This window comes from Monodelphis domestica, chromosome 3 (assembly GCF_027887165.1).
Source record: "Monodelphis domestica isolate mMonDom1 chromosome 3, mMonDom1.pri, whole genome shotgun sequence".
In the NCBI taxonomy this organism is placed as follows: Eukaryota; Metazoa; Chordata; class Mammalia; order Didelphimorphia; family Didelphidae; genus Monodelphis; species Monodelphis domestica.
The window spans coordinates 317154092-317176839 of record NC_077229.1 but is presented as its reverse complement, the minus strand read 5'-3'; the positions used below and the strand labels follow the sequence as shown (position 1 = coordinate 317176839).

At 35.8% G+C, this 22748-nt stretch overlaps 1 protein-coding gene across 1 annotated transcript in view; it reads right to left on the bottom strand.

Annotated features, from left to right (window-relative positions):
* Window positions 1-22748, bottom strand: part of MCMDC2 (minichromosome maintenance domain containing 2) — a 31912-nt gene that overhangs the window by 3856 nt on the left and 5308 nt on the right. Inside the window, exons 8-12 of the mRNA XM_001378915.5 lie at window positions 22393-22521; window positions 9228-9465; window positions 6944-7149; window positions 3530-3696; window positions 1396-1575 (exon numbers count right to left, since the gene is read on the bottom strand). Of these exons, the coding sequence (XP_001378952.3) occupies window positions 1396-1575; window positions 3530-3696; window positions 6944-7149; window positions 9228-9465; window positions 22393-22521 (920 nt within the window). The remainder of the gene's footprint in view (window positions 1-1395; window positions 1576-3529; window positions 3697-6943; window positions 7150-9227; window positions 9466-22392; window positions 22522-22748) is intronic.

Below are 22748 nucleotides of genomic sequence, written 5' to 3'. Positions count from 1 at the left end.
GAACGGCAGAGTGCAGTGGGAGAGAGCATTGGATGTGGCATCTGCTTCATGTTCCTCATCATTCCCACTTCTTACCAGTGTGGTGTGTTCGGAGTCAGAACCGGCTGCGCCACTTGGGCAAGTTGTTTCACTTCTCTGGGCCTCAGTGACCGCATCAGAAAAGCGAGGGCTGGAATAAATGGTCTCCAGGATCCCCTCCTACCCTGGGACTCGGCCCCTGCTGTCCTGGCTTCACAGCTGAATGCCTGTGCCTGCCTCCTAGTCTGTGTCTGTCTCTGTGTCTCTCTGGGTGTCTCTCAAACTCTCTGCGTGCTGCTGCCAGCCTGACTTTCCCAGGAGCACTTTTATTGGCAAATGGCCTACAGGCTAGCTCACCTCACATTCTTCAATTCAGGGAGCATGATTAAGTGTTTATTATGTTCCAAGTTCTTTGTCAGGTGCAAAAAATACTGCTATCACGTTGAAATTCGTTGGTCTGGCTCTAAGCATCTTTCACAGCCCGGCCCTGCTTACTGTGCCACCTCTTTCAGCACGTCCCCTTCAGGGCCGGCAGGGAGGCTCCCTCCGCGCTGCACACCCTCAGCCTGCGCGCGCACCTTTGTTCCTATGGAACTATTTCCTATGACAACATTTTGTCAAAAAGCATTTCCCATTGAACCCAAAGTCCACCTATACCCCAGCCAGCTTTGTTATCCCAATGTGAGGCTATGTTCCTTCAATATAACTTAATGGTTAAATCCTTACCACAAAAATCATTGCCAGATCTATGCCAATTCCCCTCTCAAAACTAAACTACCTGCCACGCAGTGTACAGAGTTTGGAAGCAGAGTTTAAAATGGACCTATTTTGCTAATCAAATCAAATTTCTTCAACCCCAATAATTAAAAAAAAAATCTCCCTATGTCTTTGTCCATCAATATATAGGTTATTTGTAAAGCAATTAGATTCCTTGACCTGCAGAATGCTAGATATTCCCTAGAATCAGAATAGAAAACAATCATAAGGAGATTATGCTTTTTGTATATTTTGTTCTGTTTTTATCTTTATAAACACCATCAAAATATGATGATTATATGCTTAAAATTTTTAATTATATATTACATGATTAGATGCTTTTATAATTTCTATAATTTAAAAAATGAATAGACTGGCAAAGATTCACCCCTGAGCATGTTAATATTTATCTGATACTATTATTACATTACTTTAATTACAGAAAGTACATTAGTATTCTCAAATTGAGAACAGAGATTGGGAAATAGATTCTAAAAATAAATGAAATACATACTAGCATAAAGAAGGACGGGGGATACTAGACAGAGAGAAATAAATCTTTACCAAAAGCCCATTTTCAAAATCCAAGGGTCATTAGTGGGAGTCTTTATATTTAGTTACCTTTTCATAATCTTGTTCTGTGAACTTCTGAGATGCTTCATAGAGCACCTTTTTAGGATCAATGGCTTTTTTTAAACTGTGTTGTACCGAAGGAAGAATTGGGTGGCCAGGAGATGATTCATTACAATAAACCAACAGTCCAAATGCATCCATAAGATTAGGGGGAATCAAACTGAAATCCTATGTCAAATAACAAGCAAAAAGAAAAGTCCAAGATTTGCAAATTAGAAACATACTGTGCCAAAACTTGATACTACTGAAATCTAAATTATGTTTAAGCAAGGCATAGTTGAACTTCTCTCAACCTCAATTTCCTCATCCGTAAAATGGGACTAACAATGGCATCTAATTAAAAGGTTGCTGTGAGGATCAAATGATATAACGTATGCAAATAGTTTTGTAAATATTAAAGGCCAGTATTAAAGCCCTTTATAAATGAGAGCCATTAATGTTGACCAGCAACTTCTCTGTAATTTACAATTGCCCAAAGCAGGGCTAATGATTCACCCAAGGTAACTGTCTGTGTCAGAGGCAGGGTTTGACCCCCAGCACTTCCTGCCGCAAGAGGCCATCTTTCTATCTTCTATTCCATGCTTCCTATATATTTTCAGTAATAATAGCGTTAATGTATTTAATTGGTCTAATTTTTCTATTAGGAAGACAAGCTTATATAAAGGGAATTTTTGAGGTGTTAATTAACTCTTAAAGTTGCCTTGCACATAAATTTCAGAATTTCAGCAGCATAAGGAAAAGCTCTATGAATTGGCAGCAATCATTGTAGTATGACCTGGGAGACCCCCAAAGCCTGCCCTTCCTCAGAGTATCATCTCCCTTCAGTATATCTCCCTCCATCCCTATTCCATTGATCTGCCTAAAAATCTCGCCAGTAGATTCAGGCGTTTGGCATGAAGTAACTCAATTTTGTTGTTGTTGCTATGGAGAACCTTCTCATCAAAAATGTTCATGGACATTCTTACATAAGAGTCATAGGACTATTAACAACTGCCAATTGTAAAAATTCAATAAACTGCTAGGAATTCAGAAATACTTTAAAATTATTTTATATTTTAACATCGACACATTTGAAAAATAGTCATGTATCATGAGATGTTTTACTTAGTCTATAGAAAGTATCTTTATTTTACTGAGGCATAACAGACATCATTTTAATAATAATTATTTAATAAGATCAAAATAGCGATGCTTGGAGAATACACAAACTCATAGATTTCACAGACTACAGGTTGGGAAATGCTAGGTTAAAGCATTATCTCCAGAAAACCTCTAGTCACATTACCAAGTTGGGATGACATATTAACCCATTATTAGCTTATTAAAGAATTGGGCACAGATATATAGAATGAGTCTATTTTGAATGAGGCTGGGGGTGGGGAAGTGGGTAAGGAGGAAGGCTGGAATTCCAGTGGATTACCAAGAATGGCAGGTCAAGATGGAACAATGCTAGCAACAGGGGACAGCTCGAGGTCATTAAATAGCGAGGATGGGGCTGCTAAAATGGAGGCAGAGAGCCCTGAAAAGTGCTGCTTTCTTCACAATTTTGCCCAAGGAAAATCTTAAAGGTAACTGATTTCCAATAATTATTCACACTCACTTGTTTCAATGGTGCAAAGTTTTTATTTTATATTAGATTCTTTCCACTCTTTATTAATGTTGAGTATTACCTTATGAGAAGCAGTATTTCAGGGTGGACAGAGAATTTAGTCTAAAAATCAGTAAGACCTAGATCTATGTGCTGCTGATTGTGCGACTCCCTTGGCCTTTCATTGCTTGGCAACTCTACAAGTTGCAGAGATTGTATTGATTTGCATTGATAAGGCAATCACTTCACTAGGGATGCAACTATACCAACAAAACCACAGATCTAGTCCTCACGCCTCGTTTACCCTTTACAACAGTCCCTCTCACTCCCTGGTGATAATAGCTATCTGGCTAAGTAGGCACACAGCTCTTTATAAGGCTGGAAACAGTTGAAGTTTTTCTTAATCCCAATTTTATATCAAAGAGGCTTAAACTTCTTTAATTTATTAATTTGTTAAATTAATATTAAATTAATTTATTATAAGCAGTAATTAAATTTGCTGCAAAGCATTCTAAGAAGAAAGGATATACTTACCACTTGTCCAATTAAAGTGCTGTTTCTATGTATATGTCTTTTTGAGGATGAGTCCACATCAATAAAGGACCAAAAACTGGACTGAACTGAAAAGGTAACTTGCTGATCAACACCATCCCCATACTTCTTTCCGGGAATATACACTGTAATGCTTCTGCTTTCTAAAACTGAGTCCAGGCATATTAATAATTGTTATTTGAGAGTAATAGTTATCTACTAAAATCCTGCTCGCATACCTCACTGTTATGGACATTCCCCTGGGTTCTTGAACTGTGTTTCTGTAATCCAAATAGTGGGATTACTAAATTTGCAAAACTCACAAGAGGGTTGATTACCACTGATAAGCAACATTTTTAGCCACAGTAACTCAGGAAGACAACTGCCTAAGGTACAGTCGGGGACTAAAATCTGCATCAATTAAAGGAATATATACATGTATTAATGATATTACATTGAGGTTTGCTTGACTTATGCACATTTATTGGTAAGTTTTGTTCTTTTATCTTTTTTTTAGTTTTAGTTTAGTTTTTTTTTAGTTTTTTTAGTTTAGTTTTTAGTTTAGTTTTTTAGTTTAGTTTAGTTATTTATATTTTCTTCTTTTTAATGTCATCTTCATTTATGAATATAATTTCTTTCTCATCTCCTCCCCAATGAACCATATCATCCTTTGTACCGAAAAACAAAGAGAAGAAAAATGTAGCTTAGTAAGACTAACATGTTGACGGAGTGTGACAGGGTCAGCAGTGTTGCACATCCCCAGTCCCTAACCTCTGCAAATAAGGGAAGGCAGTACATTGTCTCATCTCTTGCTTGAGTACAGGTTGAATATCTACCATCTTAAGACCAATATTCTCCCAAATCAAGGACAAAATATGATCTCTCAAACACTCAGATGAACCTGTAACCTTATCAACATAATGGTGCCTTCTATGATGACAGTAACAACCCGCTCACATTTGCCCATCAGTTGTGACTCTTGTCCATGTCCCCACGTGCTTGCCTTAGAGGCTCCAATCAGTGTGCTTCAGCTCTTCCTCACTTCTAATATTTTGGGGGTACTAGTGTTCACTTGTCATCTCTTATCTGCCACAGGACTGGTCCATCTTCTCTTCCTATCCTACAATTCTTTGATGATGTCTTGGAATCTTTAAAGGAGTTTGCAATTTACTGAAGGCCCGCTCCTCCACTCTTGTTCAACTCTGAACCTAACCTGTCTGCCTATATTGTTGGTCCAAGAGATACAAATACTTACATACACATATATAAATATGAACATAAATATGCACTTAAAGATGAATTCTACAGGTTGTCTAGGTAAGTGCATTTTGTAATCTAGGTAATGGACATTCTTCAACTATTTGGACTTTCCTGCATGGATGATCACTCTGAATTCTTTTGAGTGATTACAGATTTCTTACACAAGGCTCTATAATATTTCAGGAATTGATGCAATTAACATGATGCCATCTGCAAACAGAAGAAGCATCTTGACTGCAGGACCTCACCATTTACAAGAAATCCTTTTTCAACTTAAATCACACCAGGTCTCCTGCCCTACAGCAGTGAGCATGCATTTCCCTATCTTGTGCTTTATGTCTATGATCAGAGGATCACAGATCAGGATTGTTTCTGTTATTGTATCTTTAATAGAATCTTGAATAGTTTTCATGTATGAAACTTTGATGAAAAAAAAAGCTCATTGTATTTTTAATAGAAAAGGTTTGTTTTTTTTTTTTGAGGGGGTAGGGAAAAGTTGTGAGTAGAGAGACTAGAGTTGGTGATAGTGATAACAAAAAAAGAAAAGAAGCATCAAGGAAGCATTAACAAAAATACCAGTAGAGGGTAGGACGTTCAGAAGTAGACAAAGACAAGCCCAGTTGTATTAGAACAATCATGATAAAATTCATATATACTTAAAGAAATAAGCTTTAGGTAAAAGAGATTGATATTATTGTATACAATCTTTTTTCCTTTTCTTTACATAAGAAAATGTTTACTGATGTCATCACGTTCAAAATAATTAAAAAAGAATATTAAAAAAGAAAGCTAAGGAAAAAAGAATCTAGAAGGTGGAGTCTTGTGCTACCGAATCAAAGCTTTTTCATAATCAACAAACAATAAATAAGTACAGTGGTATTTTATATTTCCTATCTTTTTCAGACAATAGTGAAATGGTAAAGCTATACTTCATTGTTGAATATCGCTTGAAGAAGCCTGCTTGTTCTCTCCTAAAGCTGAACTCTTTGAGAAGGTATCTACAATCACTGTCTACATTTCCTTTCTTTGCATTTTCTTCTACTCCCTGGGAGGCTGGCTTCTGATTTCACCATTCAACTGAAACTTCTCTCTCCAAAATTATAATATTCTTTTAATTATTGAATCGAATAGCCTTTTCTCATTCCTCAACCATCTTGGCATCTTTGTTGTCTTTACCTCTATCAATCACCATCTTCTCCTCGATACTCTCCTCTCTCTGTTTTTATGACACTCTCTCTCAGTTCACTTCCTTTCTCCTGGACCACTCCTCAACATTCCTGGTTGAACTGGACCCCAGGTAATTAGAAGATTTTTGTTGTTGTTTTAATAAAACTGGGCTATCAAGGTGGAATCTTACCCAAGAGAGAAAGAAAGTGGGTGCAATTCTGGCTCTAAACTGTCTGAATTTATAAAGATATTTTATTTTATCAATTATGTGTAATAAAAATTTTCCTCATAAGTTTTCTGAAGTTACTTGGTCCATATCATCTCCTCCCTCCCTTCCCTCTCTCTTCCTGAAGCTGGTAAGCAATTTGATCTGGTTTATTATCATGTATAACATCTATGAACATGCATAACATGTTTTATTATCATACATAGCATTATTTTCATGCATAACATGTTTCCATATTATTCATTTTTGTAAGGGAATATTCATATTATAAAACCAAAACCCCCAAATAAAAACCTAAATAAACTACAGTAAAAAATTATATGCTATGATCTGCATTCTGACTCCAACAGCTCTTTCTTTCTCTGGAGGTGGATAACATTCTTTGACATAATAAACTGTATGAATTCAAAAGAGAATTCTTTAAATTTAAAAGGTCAACTAAACCACAATATACTTTTCCATTTCACACAGCACCAATCCTAAGAGATCAGTTTTGTTACTGTAAAATATTTTTCATTTTTGGTACAATATCCTACCTAACTCAAATTTATCTGTTAACACCTTTGAGCATTGAGGTTTTGCACTATGTATTAGGAAATTAGCTCTTTGGGATCCTCCTTTCATAACAACATGATTTCATAGCTTTGATTCATAAAATTTAGAAATTATGGCAGTTCTGCTTTGAATCCTATGTCAATTCTTAACACTGAATTTGTATACATTAATTGACTGAGAAACAACTACTTAAAAAACTATTGACCTACCAGATTGAAGCAGTTCAAGTTTTTCCTTTTTATGTGATAACAAGTCTCCTATGTAGCAGATGCTGTCTTTGGCTAGCAAGGCACTACAAGCTTGAATGCAAGGAACTCCAGTTCCATATTTATCTCTGCACAAAGTGGGGAAAATGTCACTAGATGCTGGATGACGTATACCCCGAGGCACAAGACATACACTGAAGTTCAAAAGCCTAAGGGAAAAAAGTATTTAAGTTATTTTTGGCAACAATATTAATTAAGTGATCACAATGTTTTAGAAGATATTGTCCCTGTACTTTTGTCATATACCAAGCTAATACAAAAGTTTATATATCAAAATGTTTATGGATTATAGTTGACTTGACTGAGTCAGAGGAATAAAAAAAGGTAATTTTCTTTTTTACCAGATATCACAGTACTGGAGAAAGAGCATGTCAGTGGGAACAATTGTCCATTTGGAGACAGAAGGCTCATGTATGAATCTCAGCTCTCTTATTTACTATCTGAATGACCTTGAACAAATCCCTTCACTTAGTTTTTTCATCTCTGAAATGAGGGAGCTGTAGTAGAAACCTGCAAGATCCCTCCCTGCCATAATCTATGATTAGCCCTTCATATACTTATAGATAATTAGCTTATCTATTCTATTAGATTGGAAGTCTTTGATACAAGTCTATTAAAACCCCTTTTCCTACTGGACAGAGGACATGCTTGAGGGACTGATGAATATCCATGGGCGGACGCTGATCACACAAGAATTCCAGCACTCCCTAATTTAGCCTTATCTCACTGCTTTGAGAATGGTGCATTGGAGAAGCTACAGCATCCCTTATCTACCTCAGTAAAAAACTGCACATACTGTAGAATCTGTGTGCCACCCTTTGGTCATGCTGTTATTGTCTAGAACGAGCCACCATAATGGAAGCCATCAGATGAGCAGTCTCATTTCCTGAGGCTAAACAAAGATGGGAATTCAGCTAGTGGCAGTCAAGTGTACATGACAGCCTCCTTTTATATTTCTATATTTTTCTATATATATATTTCCATATATATATATATAATTCTACATACATATTTCTATGGTTTGTATATTCCCTAAATCTAGTTAGATCAATAGGGTGTGAAGGTCTCTCTATTTTCCTTAAAATCCTAAACTTGATTAAAATAAAGATCCTTCCAGACAGAGTCCATCTCATTTATCTTCCTCTTTCTCCCCAGTCACCTACAAAGCCTTTCACAACAAATTCATTATACATAGTAGGTCCTTAACGTGTTAAAGGAATGAAATTTCTACTTATAATAGCTGACATTCAGAGAGCATCTTAACATTTTTAAAGCATTGATAAAACATGATCTCATTTCTTCTTTTCAACAACCCTGCCAGATTATGTGCTATTATTATTACTATTCTCATTCTCACAGATAAAGTGAAGCTAAGAGAAGGTAAGTGAGTTGCTCAGGGTCACATTAGCTAGTGTCTGAGAAATTATTTGAAGTCAGGTTTTTCCGACTTCAAGTCCATCACTCTATCCATGACTCCACCTAGGTGTTTTGTAATAAATTAATCCTTTAGGCAGAATGACCTAAACCATTCTTGTCAGGTAAAACTTTACCCTGTTTTAGAGACCTCTTAGGCAGGAGAGTCTACCTTTTCTTTGGGATTCCAATATTTACCAATTATCATTGTCACATTCTTTACATCTAACCCAACCCCACTCCATGTTATAATTTAGATATACTTTTTTCTTGTTCTATCTGCAGTGAAAAAGTGAACAGTTAAGTTATCCACAAGCTTTCCTTTCTCCCAGCTAAATACTTTCAATTTTCCTTCTTATTCTTTCTATCCCTATAGCTATCCCTGTGAATTACCTCTGAATCTCTAAATTCTTTTAAGTTGTAAAATTCATTTATTATTTCCATTCTGGTTTCCAATTCGCTGTTCATTTCTTAGGTAAAGGAAATCTAAAAACTTTTTTTATTAGAAGAGAAGAAAAAAGGGAGTGGGGGAAAGAGAGCTTAGACAATATGTATTTGACTGGAAGTAGGAAAAATAGTTGAGAGAAGATGTATGTAAGGATGAAGTGATGGAATTCTTAAAATATTTAAAGGCAATTTCTCTATATTATAGCTTTATTTTAAAAACCCTCATCTTTCTCTAATGCCATTAAACAAAACTTTTGAATGCTTTCAATATTAAAGTAATTTAAAGTTATTTTATATTAATGCTCATTGAATAAGTTTACAAATATTTTTAGTATCAGACTGTAATTTAAAAAAAACATATATTTACCTATCTACAAGTAATGTATCACTTGTTACAATCAGAATGTCCAGGTAATCTCCAGCTTCCTTGTTTCTATCATTTGTCTGTACTAGACTCATCAGCAAACAAAGTTTTAACACATTGTAAGTCCTTGGAGGAATGATCTGTGATGCAAAAATGTTGGCAAGTACAGCTGTGAATTTCCAGCATGAGCCTGAAGTCAAAGCTAGGAGATACCTGAAGTTGTCAGTAATACCTGAAGGAACTGAAAGAAAATATTAAAAAACCATTAAAAATTAAATTAATTAAAATATCCAAACATTTAACTATTAAACATATAGTCATTAAATTCAAAATTATTTAAAATATTTAAATATTAAACAAATTAAATAAAACAATAAAATGTTATTATGATTTCTCTATTGCATCTATTTAAAATTGGTACAAAGTTTTAAGTATCATGAAAGATATCCTATTTATTAATTCATTTATATTAATACTACACAAAATTAACTGATGAGAAATTCTAACAAATACTTTGGTTCAAGGAAAGATCCATATTTTCATTTTTGTGGCTATAGTAATTTGATTTTATTTCCTGTGGAAAAAATGCAACTTAGGGCCAGGATGTGAAATTGTAAAGTTTACTTGCAGTGTAGAAAGCAAGTGCTACTCAAGTATCATTCCAATGCTAAATGATATTGTGATGATGACGCTAGATTCTTGAACGTTATACTAGGAAAATACAAATTTTGGTGGATCTTACCAAGCTGTGGAAGTGCTTTGAATACAGGCTCTGACAAAGGATGGCCATGGCTGTTAGAGGACCAGCCTCAGTTCAGGGAAAGGAGGCAGCTAGGCAGCCTCAGATATACTTCCTAATTGAGTGACCCTGGGCAAGTCACTTAACCCTCATTGCCTAGCCCTTAGCACTCTTCTGTCTTGGAACCAATATACAATATTGAGTCTACGATGGAAGATAAGGGTTAAAAAAAGTTTAAGAAAGATCCTTAGCTAGCTACTAGGGGAAAAATTATTTTTGTACACAACTCTTAAAACTATCTGTTAAAGTACAAATAAAGGTGTTAAAAATAAGAATCATTGGAAGGTAAAATCATGTATCCTTGAAGTAATGGAAAGAAATGAGAGGAGAATAATCTAACTTTTTCAATTTAAGAATATAATTCTACATAGTGTCTTACTGTAATACTTTGAATACAGTGCTGGCAGCAGACAGACCCTGCTGTTTGAGAACCAACCCAAATAAGTGTGGTGAGACATTTACTGCAATAAATTGGCCACTAGGTAATAAATGCTTTGGGAGATCCTAGCTTTTGGGACCAAAATCCACTATTTGATAAAAAAAAAAAACTGCTGGGAAAATTGGAAGGCAGTATGGGAGAGATTAGGTTTGGATCAACATCTCACACTCTACACCAAGATAAACTCAGAAGGGGTGAATGACCTGAATACAAAGAAGGAAACTATAAGCAAATTAGGTGAACACAGAATAGTATACTTGTCAGATCTTTGGGAAAGACTTTAAAACCAAGCAAGAGCTAGAAAAAAATCACAAAATGTAAAATAAATAATTTTGATTACATCAAATTAAAAAGCTTTTGTACAAACAAAACTAATGCATCCAAAATTAGAAAGGAAGCAACAAATTGGGAAACAATCTTCATAACAAAGACCTCTGACAAAGCTCTAATTAATAACACTATCTGCATTCAGAGGAAACACTGTGGGAGTAAAAACACAGAAGAAAAACAACTGCTTGAATACATGGGATGAGGGGGATATGATTGGGGATGTAGATTCTAAATGATCATCTTAGTGCAGACATCAACAACATGGAAATAGGTTCTGATCAAGGACACATGTAATACCCAATGTAATTGTGTGTCAGCTATGGGAAGGGGGGGTGGAGGGAAGGGAGGGAAAGAATATGATTCTTGTAACCAAGGAATAATGTTCTAAATTGACCAAATAAATAAATAAATAAAAATAGAAGACCATCAGCAAAAAAATAATAATAAAGTAAAATAAATGCTTTGGGAATGGTAATACATTAAGCCAGGAAAGATTTTTAAATGGCACTATGCCTTGTGTGGCTCCTTTCAACTTCCACAGAATGTCAATGATATAGTAACAGAAAAGGGAAGAGAAGATGGGAAGGATCACATGTTTTTCAGACAGTCTATAAATATTAATTTACCTTTGGGTACTCTATAAGGTTTTTAACAAAAGACCAATAACCTGAAATACAATCTGAAAAACTGAACCACATCAATATCAATATTCTTACAAAAGATGAAACTAGAAGGCAAAAGAAGGCAAATGGAAGGTAACTAAATGGTTCTCCTTTGAAAGACAAACAAGGGAATTAAGATGTCATTGTCCATCCAAAGTCTTTATGAAACATCATTTCATGACACACTTGGTCATCTTGTCTAGTAGTATTCACGCTGATCATAGACAAAAAGAGCAACGTGAAGATGTCTGTAGCTTATGCAAAACTATCACTACAAAGTAAAATCTTTCAAACCAATGTCCTAGTTTTAAGAGGTTATTTCCAAGGACTGGAGATCTAAACTGTCTTTCTCACTTATTCCTCAAAATTTAACAGCAAATGATATTTAAAACAAATTGCTACAGGGTGTCATTTCTGGGCCACCCAAAGATGAAAACAAGATATAATTCATGCACATTCCAATGGAGTTTATAAGAGAATATGATATAGTTGGATGAATCTCTGATAAATAGTAAATACAGAGAATGTGAAAGCAGCCAATACCTTCTTAGGTCTTTCCAGATGAGGGGTATATTCCTCTAGACATATAGTTACTCGTCCTATCCCAGCTGTGACATATTTCTACAAGTACCAGCACAAATGTCAGGGTCTTAGGACAAATCATTCTTATTTATGTGAAAGAGGACTAGCACATGTGCAGAAAAATTGACAATTTTTTTCTCTTTCTTTTTTCTTTGTAATTTCACAGCCATTTTTTATGATTTTGTGTTTCCTTTATAAATCAGTTGGTATGATTTTTTTTAAACCCTTACCATCTGTCTTAGAATCAATACTAAATATTGGTTCTAAGGAAGAAGAGAAATATGGGCTAGACATTCTGGGAATAAATGACTTGCCCAGGGTCAGACAGCTAAGAAGTATCTGAGGTCTAACCCAAGTCTTCTTGACTCTAGTCCTGGCTTTCTATTCACTGGGCCGCCTAGCTGCCCCTACAAACCAGTTAGTATGATTTTGTAGCCTTTTAGGCATTTGTTGAGTCATTGGTTGTTTAAGTATTGCTATTTGCTATCTTAAACTGAATCCTCTACAAGATTGATTTTGATATCAGAAACAGAGTTTGTATCACTTAATTACTGGTGTCTAGTTGAGTAATGTTAATATTTCTCTTTTTCTGTTTTCTTAAATAGACCTAGATGGCTTACCTTATTGTGAGATTCTTATGTACTTATACGTCCATAGGGTAATGTTTGCATAGCTAGAAATCCAAAGTATTTAAGCTATAGTACTCAATTTCTTTTGGGGGAATCATTGCTCATCTTTGAGGCTAATTTGACCTTGCTTGTTGTTTTCTCTGAGTCTTTGTCCTATAATCTCATATGTTTAGAATTCGACATGGAATACCCTTTAGTGCCAGTGATCCAAAAGGGGAAATTTCAGATGCTTTTTGGAATATGGACTCAATGAAAATTTGCTTCTACTTCTAAGGTGATTGCCTATGGTAAAGGGATCACTAAAGAAATCTTGCTATCCTTATAGAAAGGGACACTTAGAAAATTTGTCCAAAGTCTAGTTGGATGGTCTTATGTGGAATATGGAAGTATTTTCACCAGAATAGCTGGTTTCTCACTTGAAAGTGAGGAGTTGACTTCTAGTCAATCCCAGGTCTCTAATTGCTCAGAGAAGAATCTTACATGCTCTGAGACTGCTATAAGGACCAACCTTTTCTGAGACCAGAAGCTTGTTTTTATTTTTCTTTGGAGTTACTCAATAATAAACCCATTCTATGACCGAGTTTCAACCTTTCTCATTGAACAGACCTCTCCTATTGGATCTTTTTCCTTAGTTTGATTCCTTTGCTGATGGAAAGACATTAATCTGAAGGAATTGGATGAGTTTAGAAAAATCAGAATAAGCCATCAAGGCATCTTCTTATCCAGGAATTCAGGAGTGAATCCATGCTGATTTTACAAACAGTCCAGCATTAATGCTCCAAGGAACAAAGAATGACCTTTGGGATCCAGCTGAGAAAGGAACTTGGTGTGACCAGTGCTATGTAAAATTGGTACTAAATCTGAGCTCACTTGCCCAGAGACTGAACTGATACAAAGGAGGATATATAGTGGAGGAATTAGGGAAAATGCTTCATTCTTACTACATCTTTAAAGTAAATATCCTTTGCAAAAGTTAATTGATGTTGTGGTTAAGAGGAATTAAGGAGACACTCACTAGTGACTAACAGTATAGGAAACACAATGGGAAAAGGCTTGATCCACTAGGATTAAAGAAGAGGTCCTTTAATATTTTAGGACCTCTCTAGAACCCTGAGATAGCCAGTCTGGTTCTAGAACAGTAAAGTCAAAGAATATTTGCTACAGTTTTATGAAGAACATTATCTGCTTCTGATATCATTATTAATAAAAATCTCCCTTCATGATATGTTGTTTAGGATATGAGAGTGATAACTGGATCAGATACTCCTGGATGAGCTAGCTCATAAACAGTCTTTCTAAATTCTTGATTTCTAAAGTCTAAATCTAAAGGTAGAGTATATGGACAACTCATTTTTGGCACATATTCAATATCCTCAGAAGCCGCAGCTACAGTTGGTTGTTATCTGGGGAGGTGGTAGTGCAAAGGAGAGAATCCATCATGGGACATTTCTCATAATTAACCTAGGGTCGACACACATTTAGTAACCTACCAGGGTAGTTGTTATGTCAGGTTAAATAGCTTGCCCAGTTCAGATAGAATAATTATTCTGAGAATGATCTCAGAAGAAGTCATTATATTAGAGTGGAAAAGCAGGTTGGGGAAGTCTAATCAGATTTCAAAGGGGAAAAAAGCAAACATTAAACTTTTATCATGTGGAATATAAGGTTACAATAGTTGATGCTTCAAAGAAAATATTAAGTCAGCATGAAAGCAAAAGGGATAGCAATAAACTACACTTAATGTAAATACTAATTCAAGAAAGGAAACTCCCAAAATGAAGAATGCACTTGTGATTTCAGTATGCAATAAGTGATAAAAAGATCTAATCACATGAAGGGGTTGGTCCATCCATTAGCTAATTTCTACAGTCAGAAATTCATTGAATAGCTTCTCAAATCATGAAGTAGGTCATGTTTGTAAAAGCTGGTAAAAGGTCTCCTTTAAAACCAAAATAAAACAAAAGGGGGAGCACCTAGGACACTGTCAGCATCTACTTGGATGCTTGGTGACTTCAAGTGAAGGTAGGCATAGAGGAGAAAGGCAAAATTATATTGGAAAATATGGTTCAGGTTTGTGAAATGAAATAGGTCAAAGGATGGCTGCACATCTATATATAACAAATATTGTAAAGATGTGGTCTCCTTTGGAAAATAGTTAGAGAAAGCCTACACTCTTTTCATATTTTCATCAGAAACAATATACATTTAAATAATTCTTATTAATATTTTATAACAATGAGAAATTAGAGTATGAATGGGGTGCTATATATATCACATATACAATCAAAAATTAAATAAAAGAATAGATGGAATTGATGAAATAATGCATTTCAAATAATACAATACAAATAATACATTTCAAAAATATGACTTTATGTTGAGATTAAAATTCTCTAGAGACTGTATCTTAATTCTGGATAATTTTAATCTTAACACATGGTACTAACAAATACATAATACTACTATAGATGCTAACGGTAGAAAAAACTCTGAGGCTAGCCCAACCTCCAAATTTAAAAGATGAGGAAATAGAGTTGTGTCGCTCGTGCACATTCTCCTCTATGCCACCTCAGGCTCTGGGCAAGTGAGCACAGCCTGAGTGCCATTTCTGTGTAGCACACTGCTCCCATCAAGTTGCAATGTGACTGCCAGGCGAGTCCCTCTCTTGGCTGGATCCCAAAGGTCATTAGTGCTGGATCAGCTGCAAAACCAGCATGGACTCACTCCTGATTCCAGGATAAGATTTGGTGGCTTATTTAAACTCCAAAGGTTGGCAGGGAATGAGAAGAGGAGCTGGGGTTCAAGTCTAAGAACATGTGATCCTCTGACCACAAATTCAGCATTCTTCCCACTCCACCATGTTCCATATGTAACGCTCTGATAGTATATGTTGTAGAACCCCTTGGGAGTTACTTCCCCAGTTCCCATTTGTATTCATAAGCCAAGGCTCCAGAGGACGGTTGCTCCTGCTACTCAAGATTCCAGGAGTAATCTCAGTGATTGCTGGAGTTTCCAGGACGGTTGCTCATGAGTTCCACTAGTGTACTCTACAGTGATTATCAGCCAAACTCTGAGCTTTCAGAAATGTTCTTTACTAAGTAGTTAAAGGGAAGTGTTAGAGAAACGTTTCCCCAAGCTGTGGGCATACCACACCGGCATCCTCTGGGTGATGGGGAAATGAGCTCAAACTTAGAGAGCAGATGCGCCAGAAGGATAAACTCTCAGTCCTTCATGAAGTCCTCCCCAAGTTTCCCTCAGGAGTATCTCTGTGCTGGGCTCAGAGGCTCAGTTCCCTGATAGAATCCTAAATCTATCTTTCTTTGATAGGTCTCTCTGCTCTGGATACGTATGCTACCACCAACCATTCTGTGGGCTTCACTACAAGGGCAGATATGAGTGCTAGATCTTTCCAGTTTTCAAAATGTACAAAGTAGTCACACGGTGGAGGGAGGAGGGAAACTTAAACCTTTCCCAACTCTAAACTCCCTGTTGCTGTTCTTGTACATAGCCTCATAAGTCATAGAAGGAAGAAAACAATTTATTAGGCACCCACTACATGCCAGGCACCATGCTAGGTACTTTATAAATATTATCTCATTTGATCTTCACAATGATTCTGTGATGTAGATGGGTATTATTACCATTTTACAAATGAGAAAATTGAGGCAGAGGTTATGTGACTTGTCCAGGGTCACACAACTATTAGGTGTCTGAGACCATATTTGTACATATTTTTTCCTGATTCTACCTATTGTACTACTTACCTGCCATGTGGCTGATTCTCTTCAATCAACTATTCTCTATGTGGCATTATCTATTTTCATGGAGTGACCCAAAGCCCTGGTAATCTTTTCAAGATAATTAAGGGATTATTCAGACCTAGTATACTTTTTGATTGATAGATTGATTCAACTGAGATATCTAGGCCTTCTGTGATTAATTGGAATAGGGGGAGACCCTCATCTTTATGTATAGTTTGATTCATAGTACCCAAAGCTTAAAAGATCTTTTATCAGGACATATCAAATTACTTTACATACATAAGGTCAAATCCTACTCAATTTGAAAACTCCTTTCCCAGAATGAAAGCAGTATTATATACTTATAAGGAAAAATTCTTCCAAGTTATTTACTTTTTAGTAAACTACTGTTTCTTTCTGCTGAGCCAGCAATATACACAATTAGAATAAAAGGAGAAAATATGCAACATGGTATTGTGAAAAAGACACTCATGGCATTTGGAGTGTGAGCAGATGGGTTCAAATCCTGGTTCAAGTACTGCCTATAAGCCTTGAGGTAAGTCACATATTCTCTGAGTCTCAGTTTTCTAGTTTTTAAAAATGAGGAAGTTGTACTAGATGATCTGTAGGGTTTGTTCCACTCAAACTCCTACCCAACTTAATAATATTTCTATAGCTCATTTGTCTTCAAATAGTGGGGAGGCAATGGCTATTTACACTACATTTATGAAGATACAAAGAAGGCAGAGAATGAAGCTGATAAAGCCGATGTTGTTCAAAATATTTGGAAATGGCTGATGGGCTGCCCAGGAGAATAGAGGCAAAAATCACTCATATCAGTATCCAGCACAAGTCAGCACTTCTTCACTAAACCATACTTTATCTCTGGGGTCAGCACCCTATAAATAGTAATGTAAGTTTTGCTGCCTTTTCTTTTGATGTGCGGGACAAAGAAGAATGGGGAATTTGTACTGATTCTAGGAAGTGCTGAGTTGGAATAGGAAATTATCTTCTAGAGGTGCTAGCAAAGACTCTCATAAATGGTCAGAATGGTATTGACAGACTGTCATTAAATATTACCCTTTAGGTAGCAGAAACACTTTTTAGTTCTTCCATATTAGTCTGATGACCCGACATTTGATTTAATGGTGACAGATGTAATACACTTTGATATATTAAAGACTCTTAACTTGTTTACTGACCCTATTGAATAGATAACATGCCATAAATTTTGGGGACTATCTTGAGACTAAAAAATTTAGGCCATGGACAAACTTAAATGTCATCTTTTTTAAAAAAAAATGTTGCTATTTGATGCTCTCAGCTTTGGGATCATAAAGAAAAGCAATCTCATACATCCAACACTATGAATAGGCACCATTTTAAACAATGAAAAATATACATATGCAAGGACAGCTATAGGATGAACAAGATCATTCCCCACACAAGCCCCTCAATCTGCTAAAATGTCAAAGTTCCAAAGGACAGACCTGGAAAGAGAATCAACACATAATACTTTACTGCCTCATGGGTCATTGCCTAGAATCTCTATAAAACAGTGAAATTGTGAAGCATTACTACCACATGTCAGAGAGAAGTCTTTTTTTCTGCTGATGAGGAGAAAGCTGGGAAGTCATGGTGCCATCCTACAAATTAGATCTTCAACTGGCATAGGCATGGAAAATTTATAGATCATATAAGATATCTCCTTAAACAGCAAGGTACAGAGAGCAAGCAGCCACATTTGTAGTCTCAGCATTCATGGTGTTTAGTGTCTCCCAATATCTTTCAATAAATTTGATGAGTACATAATATATTTTACCTACATGGGCTGCCTTTCCTTTGCTGTACTGGGAGGCTTAACTAAACAACTATCCATTTAGAGAACACCTGCTACTAAACAATTGATGGTGAATAAAACAGATGAATCCCCTCTCTGGTCTCTGAAAATAAACCTATTGGACCTGGTTCAATCTGATGTCATTTTTGGTGTGCAAAATACAGACTTATAGGCATACCTTAGCTACTTAGATCTGGTATAAGTGGTGGAATTAGTGAGAACTTGGAAGAAAAGAGTATGGTTTTCTGGGAGGGAAGGGGAAGAAGAAAAGAAGACAGGAGAGTAAAAGGGAGGGATGGGAAAGAGAAGGGAAGAAAGAAGAGGAGAAAGAAGAGGAATGGAGAGAAGAGGAGAGGAAGGCAAACAGAAGGTAGATGTGGAAGATGGATCTTGATGTGGATGGCTGGCCTCTTCTCACAGGAATTGCTTCCCCAAATGATGGCACTGAGGACTGGGTTGGAAATAGGACTATTGGTCTGGAAAGTGGTACCACTCCCAGAGCTTCTGTGTCCATCTGATTATTACTTGATAACAAGTGGTTAATGCTCCTTCCTCAATTACTCTGTATCTGTGTGCATAAATAGCTGCCTTGGTAGTTCTCAGGAGGAAGTTACCAACCATCAATACTATTGTTTTCTTCTGATTATTGGATATCTTTTGGTGACCCCAATTGTTCATAATAAAGTTATTTCTTCCCCAAAGGGTCCAGCTCTACAATAGGATGTAGGATGGCGCAGCCAAAAGGATATTGGTATTGAGTCAGAGGACTTGGGTTTAAATTTCAGCTCTGGTGCTTACTGCTTGTAAATCCTTGGGTAAATCACTTAAGTTTCCTCATCTGCCAAAATGGCAGGTCAGATTAATTGGCCTGTGACTTATGTCAGTATAATATGACAGTATAATATGTCAATAATATATAATAATAAAATGATAATAATCCTTATTACCCAAAGGGAGAGAAATATCTATTATATACCTTCAAATGTTCAGTGGTCTTTGTTACATTCAGCAGTCCTTCAACCTTTTTATGCTAGACAGGATGCCCATTTGTCTATTTAAATTGTTTTTTCTGTCTAGTTTTGACATATTTCCCCCTACTCTTTACCCAATATCTCTTCTACCCCCTTTCTGAGAGATATCTTTTATAATATTTTTAAAGACAAAAAAGAAATCGACCAACCAAAAGGTCTGAAAATATGTGCAATACATATCCTGTTTTGGACCTCTTACCTCTGCAGAGTGGGTAAGGAGTGTCTTCATGGATCTTCTTTCAAGCCTTGTTTATTTGTATTTTTCCAATGTTGACTTTTTTTTTCTGGTTGGTCTTTCCACTTAAATTGTTGTAATCATTGTTTATATTGTTATCGTGCTCTGCTTTTTTCACTTAGTTTATGTAAATCTTGCCATACTTATCTGTATTTATCAGTCACCATGTTTTATAGCATAGTAACATTCCATTCTATTCATGAACCACAATTTGTTTAGCCATTCCCCAGTCACCAGGCTTTATCCAGTTCTTTGGCAGAACTAGGAAGTACTGCTATTAATATTTTTGTCAGTGACTTCTTTGGAGTATATGCCTAGCAGTGGGATTTCTAGGTCAAAGGGTAAAGACATTTTAGTCACTTTATTTGCCTACTTCTTATATGCTTTCCAAAATGGTTGTACTTATTCACAGCTCCACCAAAAATACTGTAGTGGGCTTACCTTTTTTTTTTAAACCCTTACCTTCTATTTTAGAATCAATCCCAAGTATCTTAGTACTAAGTATCAATTCCAAGACAAAAAGTGGAAAAGGCTGGGCAATCAGGGACAAGTGACTTGCCCGGGGTCACATGTCAAGGAAGTATCTAAGGCCAAACTTGAACCCAGATCCTCCTGACCTAGCTCTCTATCTACTGAGCCACCCTTGTGCCTATCTTCTGACAATAGCTCCAATATAGGCTATTCACATCTTCTGTTTTCTTTGCAAATTTGCGGAGTACACAGTAAAATCCCAGGTTTGTTTTTATTTGCATTTCTCATATTATTAATGATTCAGAGTATTTCTACATTCTTTTAACTAAGGATTCATTTTCACTAATAATCTGGACAGTAGAGAAGTGCTCCTTTAGCTCGTTTAGCTTTTCCTTTAGGAGAAAACATCAATTTGTACTGTGTACATACAAAGCTGTTACTTGTCATTGGCAAGAAGCTCATAATATACTCTCTTCAAGGCAGGAAAATTCCCCTTGGCCATACTTGCAAGAAATAAGACTCAGATCCATGTGGTCCCCATGGTAGCGCTCTGCTGTGGACAAGTGTCTGATTGCTTACTTCCTGCTTTAGGAACTTCGGAGGAAAGCTTGTAGTACAGGTGCTTGGCACATAGTGAATGCTTAATAAATGCTAGTTGATTGATGCTAGTGGATGCTTCCTTGCCTTGTGGCATGCTGTTTCACTCGGATTCCTTTGACTGGAAATTAGATTCCTAATGTAAAAAGAACTACTCTTAGCCATGGTCTGCCAGAGGTTTTAAGCAGACATCTAATTAACAGCAAGACTTTATTTAAACTTAATTGGTTACCTTTTCTCCCTGATGGATTTCAGATCCCATCTTGTTGCTTCTCTAACCTAGTATCCTCTTGTGTGTTCAGGTACTTGAGGCAAGAAACTTAACTTACTTCTGATGTGTGCTGTAGAATGGCAAGTACCTCACCAAATTCCAATTTCTTCGGGGATGGTAGAGAATTCCATCACAATGATAGCTTCAGAACTACTAGAGGCCAGAGACTATTTTTATGTTTTACTTTTTTTTATTACACACTTGATAAATATCAACAAACATGAACATTTCACTATATGAAGAAGAGAAAGAGTATTATATATGAAACTATGAACTTCTCTTTTTATAGTTTGATTGGAAAGAAATGTATATTAAATTAAAAACCAGTCACAAAATCATCCTGTTTGTCTTCTGTCTGACCTTTCTGCTCCTGCTCTGTGTATTTGTAGTTTATTTATTTATTTTTAAACCCTTATCTTCCATCTTGGAATCAATACTGTGTATTGGTTCCAAGGCAGAAGAGTGGAAAGGGCTAGGCAATGGGGTCAAGTGACTTGCCCAGGGTCACACAGCTGGGAAGTGTCTGAGCCAGATTTGAACCTAGGACCTCCCATCTCTAGACCTGGCTCTCAATCCACTGAGCTACCTAGCTGCCCCTGCTCTGTGTATTTTTAAATTGTTAAAACTGATGTTCTTTTGTATATCATTATCACTATTCACCAAGTTCTACCCAAACAATCCTTACCCTCCTCCCCAAATCTTTTCTTGTAATAGTCAAGTGAAATGAATTAATATCTCTTTCTGCATATCTAGTTCATCACTTGTAAAAAGGTTTTTTAAAATTTTTTTAATCTCTAGTGCTTGAATTTAGTAGGTGCTTAATAAATATTGGTTGGATTGGATTGAATTTAAAAAGTTCTGTTGAACAACAATGAGTTTTTGCAATGCTTCTATGATTCACTTACACAAGAGTCTTTCCTCCTTGACTTTTTCTGACCTTTTTGGTCAGATAACAAAAAAAGTATAACAACATATTTGAAAATTCTAGTGGTGAGATTTATAAGATAAAAATTTTGTAAGTACATGTTTTTTTGTTCCCTGAAAGATTTGATGATATAATTCATGTATTGATGGAGTTTGTCTATATTACTTTAGTTTCCTTAATACTTTCATCCATGATTTAATTTTGTGGAGTACCCAGTATTTTAATTCCAAACCTGTCTCCTAAATCCGTAGTGATATACTAAAGCACAGAAATTTTGCAGACTGCAACTCTTGTATACCCTAATGGACTGTGCCTTCATGAATTTTTGTGGCTAAAGATGAATCATTTGGTGGCCCTCTGGTGATGAGCGTCTCTGCATTTAGTTAGGCTGGTCCTTTGAGAAGAATTACATTATCTCCTGCCAAGACAGTATGGGAAGCCTTCTCAGTTTGGTAGGTTCTATAAAGGTCTCTGTCAGTATTTCTGCTGAGAATATTATTGCCATGCCATGATGAAATATTAGAACACAATTTAGTGCCTTTACCACAGTAATAAAATAAGTAAATATTTATTCATTTAAATATTTTAAAATTTTATGACAATGATATTTTCCTTACCTTTTGGACTGTACAAATTTATGCTGTTGGCCTCTATACAGATAGTGGTTTGTGAGGAGTTTTTAACACAAGTTGGAATTCCAACAACAATATATTCACTTCCTATTTTGATTTTATTGCTTAATTCATCTAAAGATTATGAAGTAAATAAGAAAAGATTAATTAAATGAACTTTGTAAATATCATGTGCCCAAAAATTCAGAATCAATACCAATTCATGGTTAAGTAGCTATGAAGAATGATTTTATTCTATTACAGATAAATTAGAGCAGGTTTAAAAAAATTTGCTAATAAACTTTAGTACTTAATAACACTGATGCACTAATTTGAAGGAGAAAATAATGAATATTCAGTAA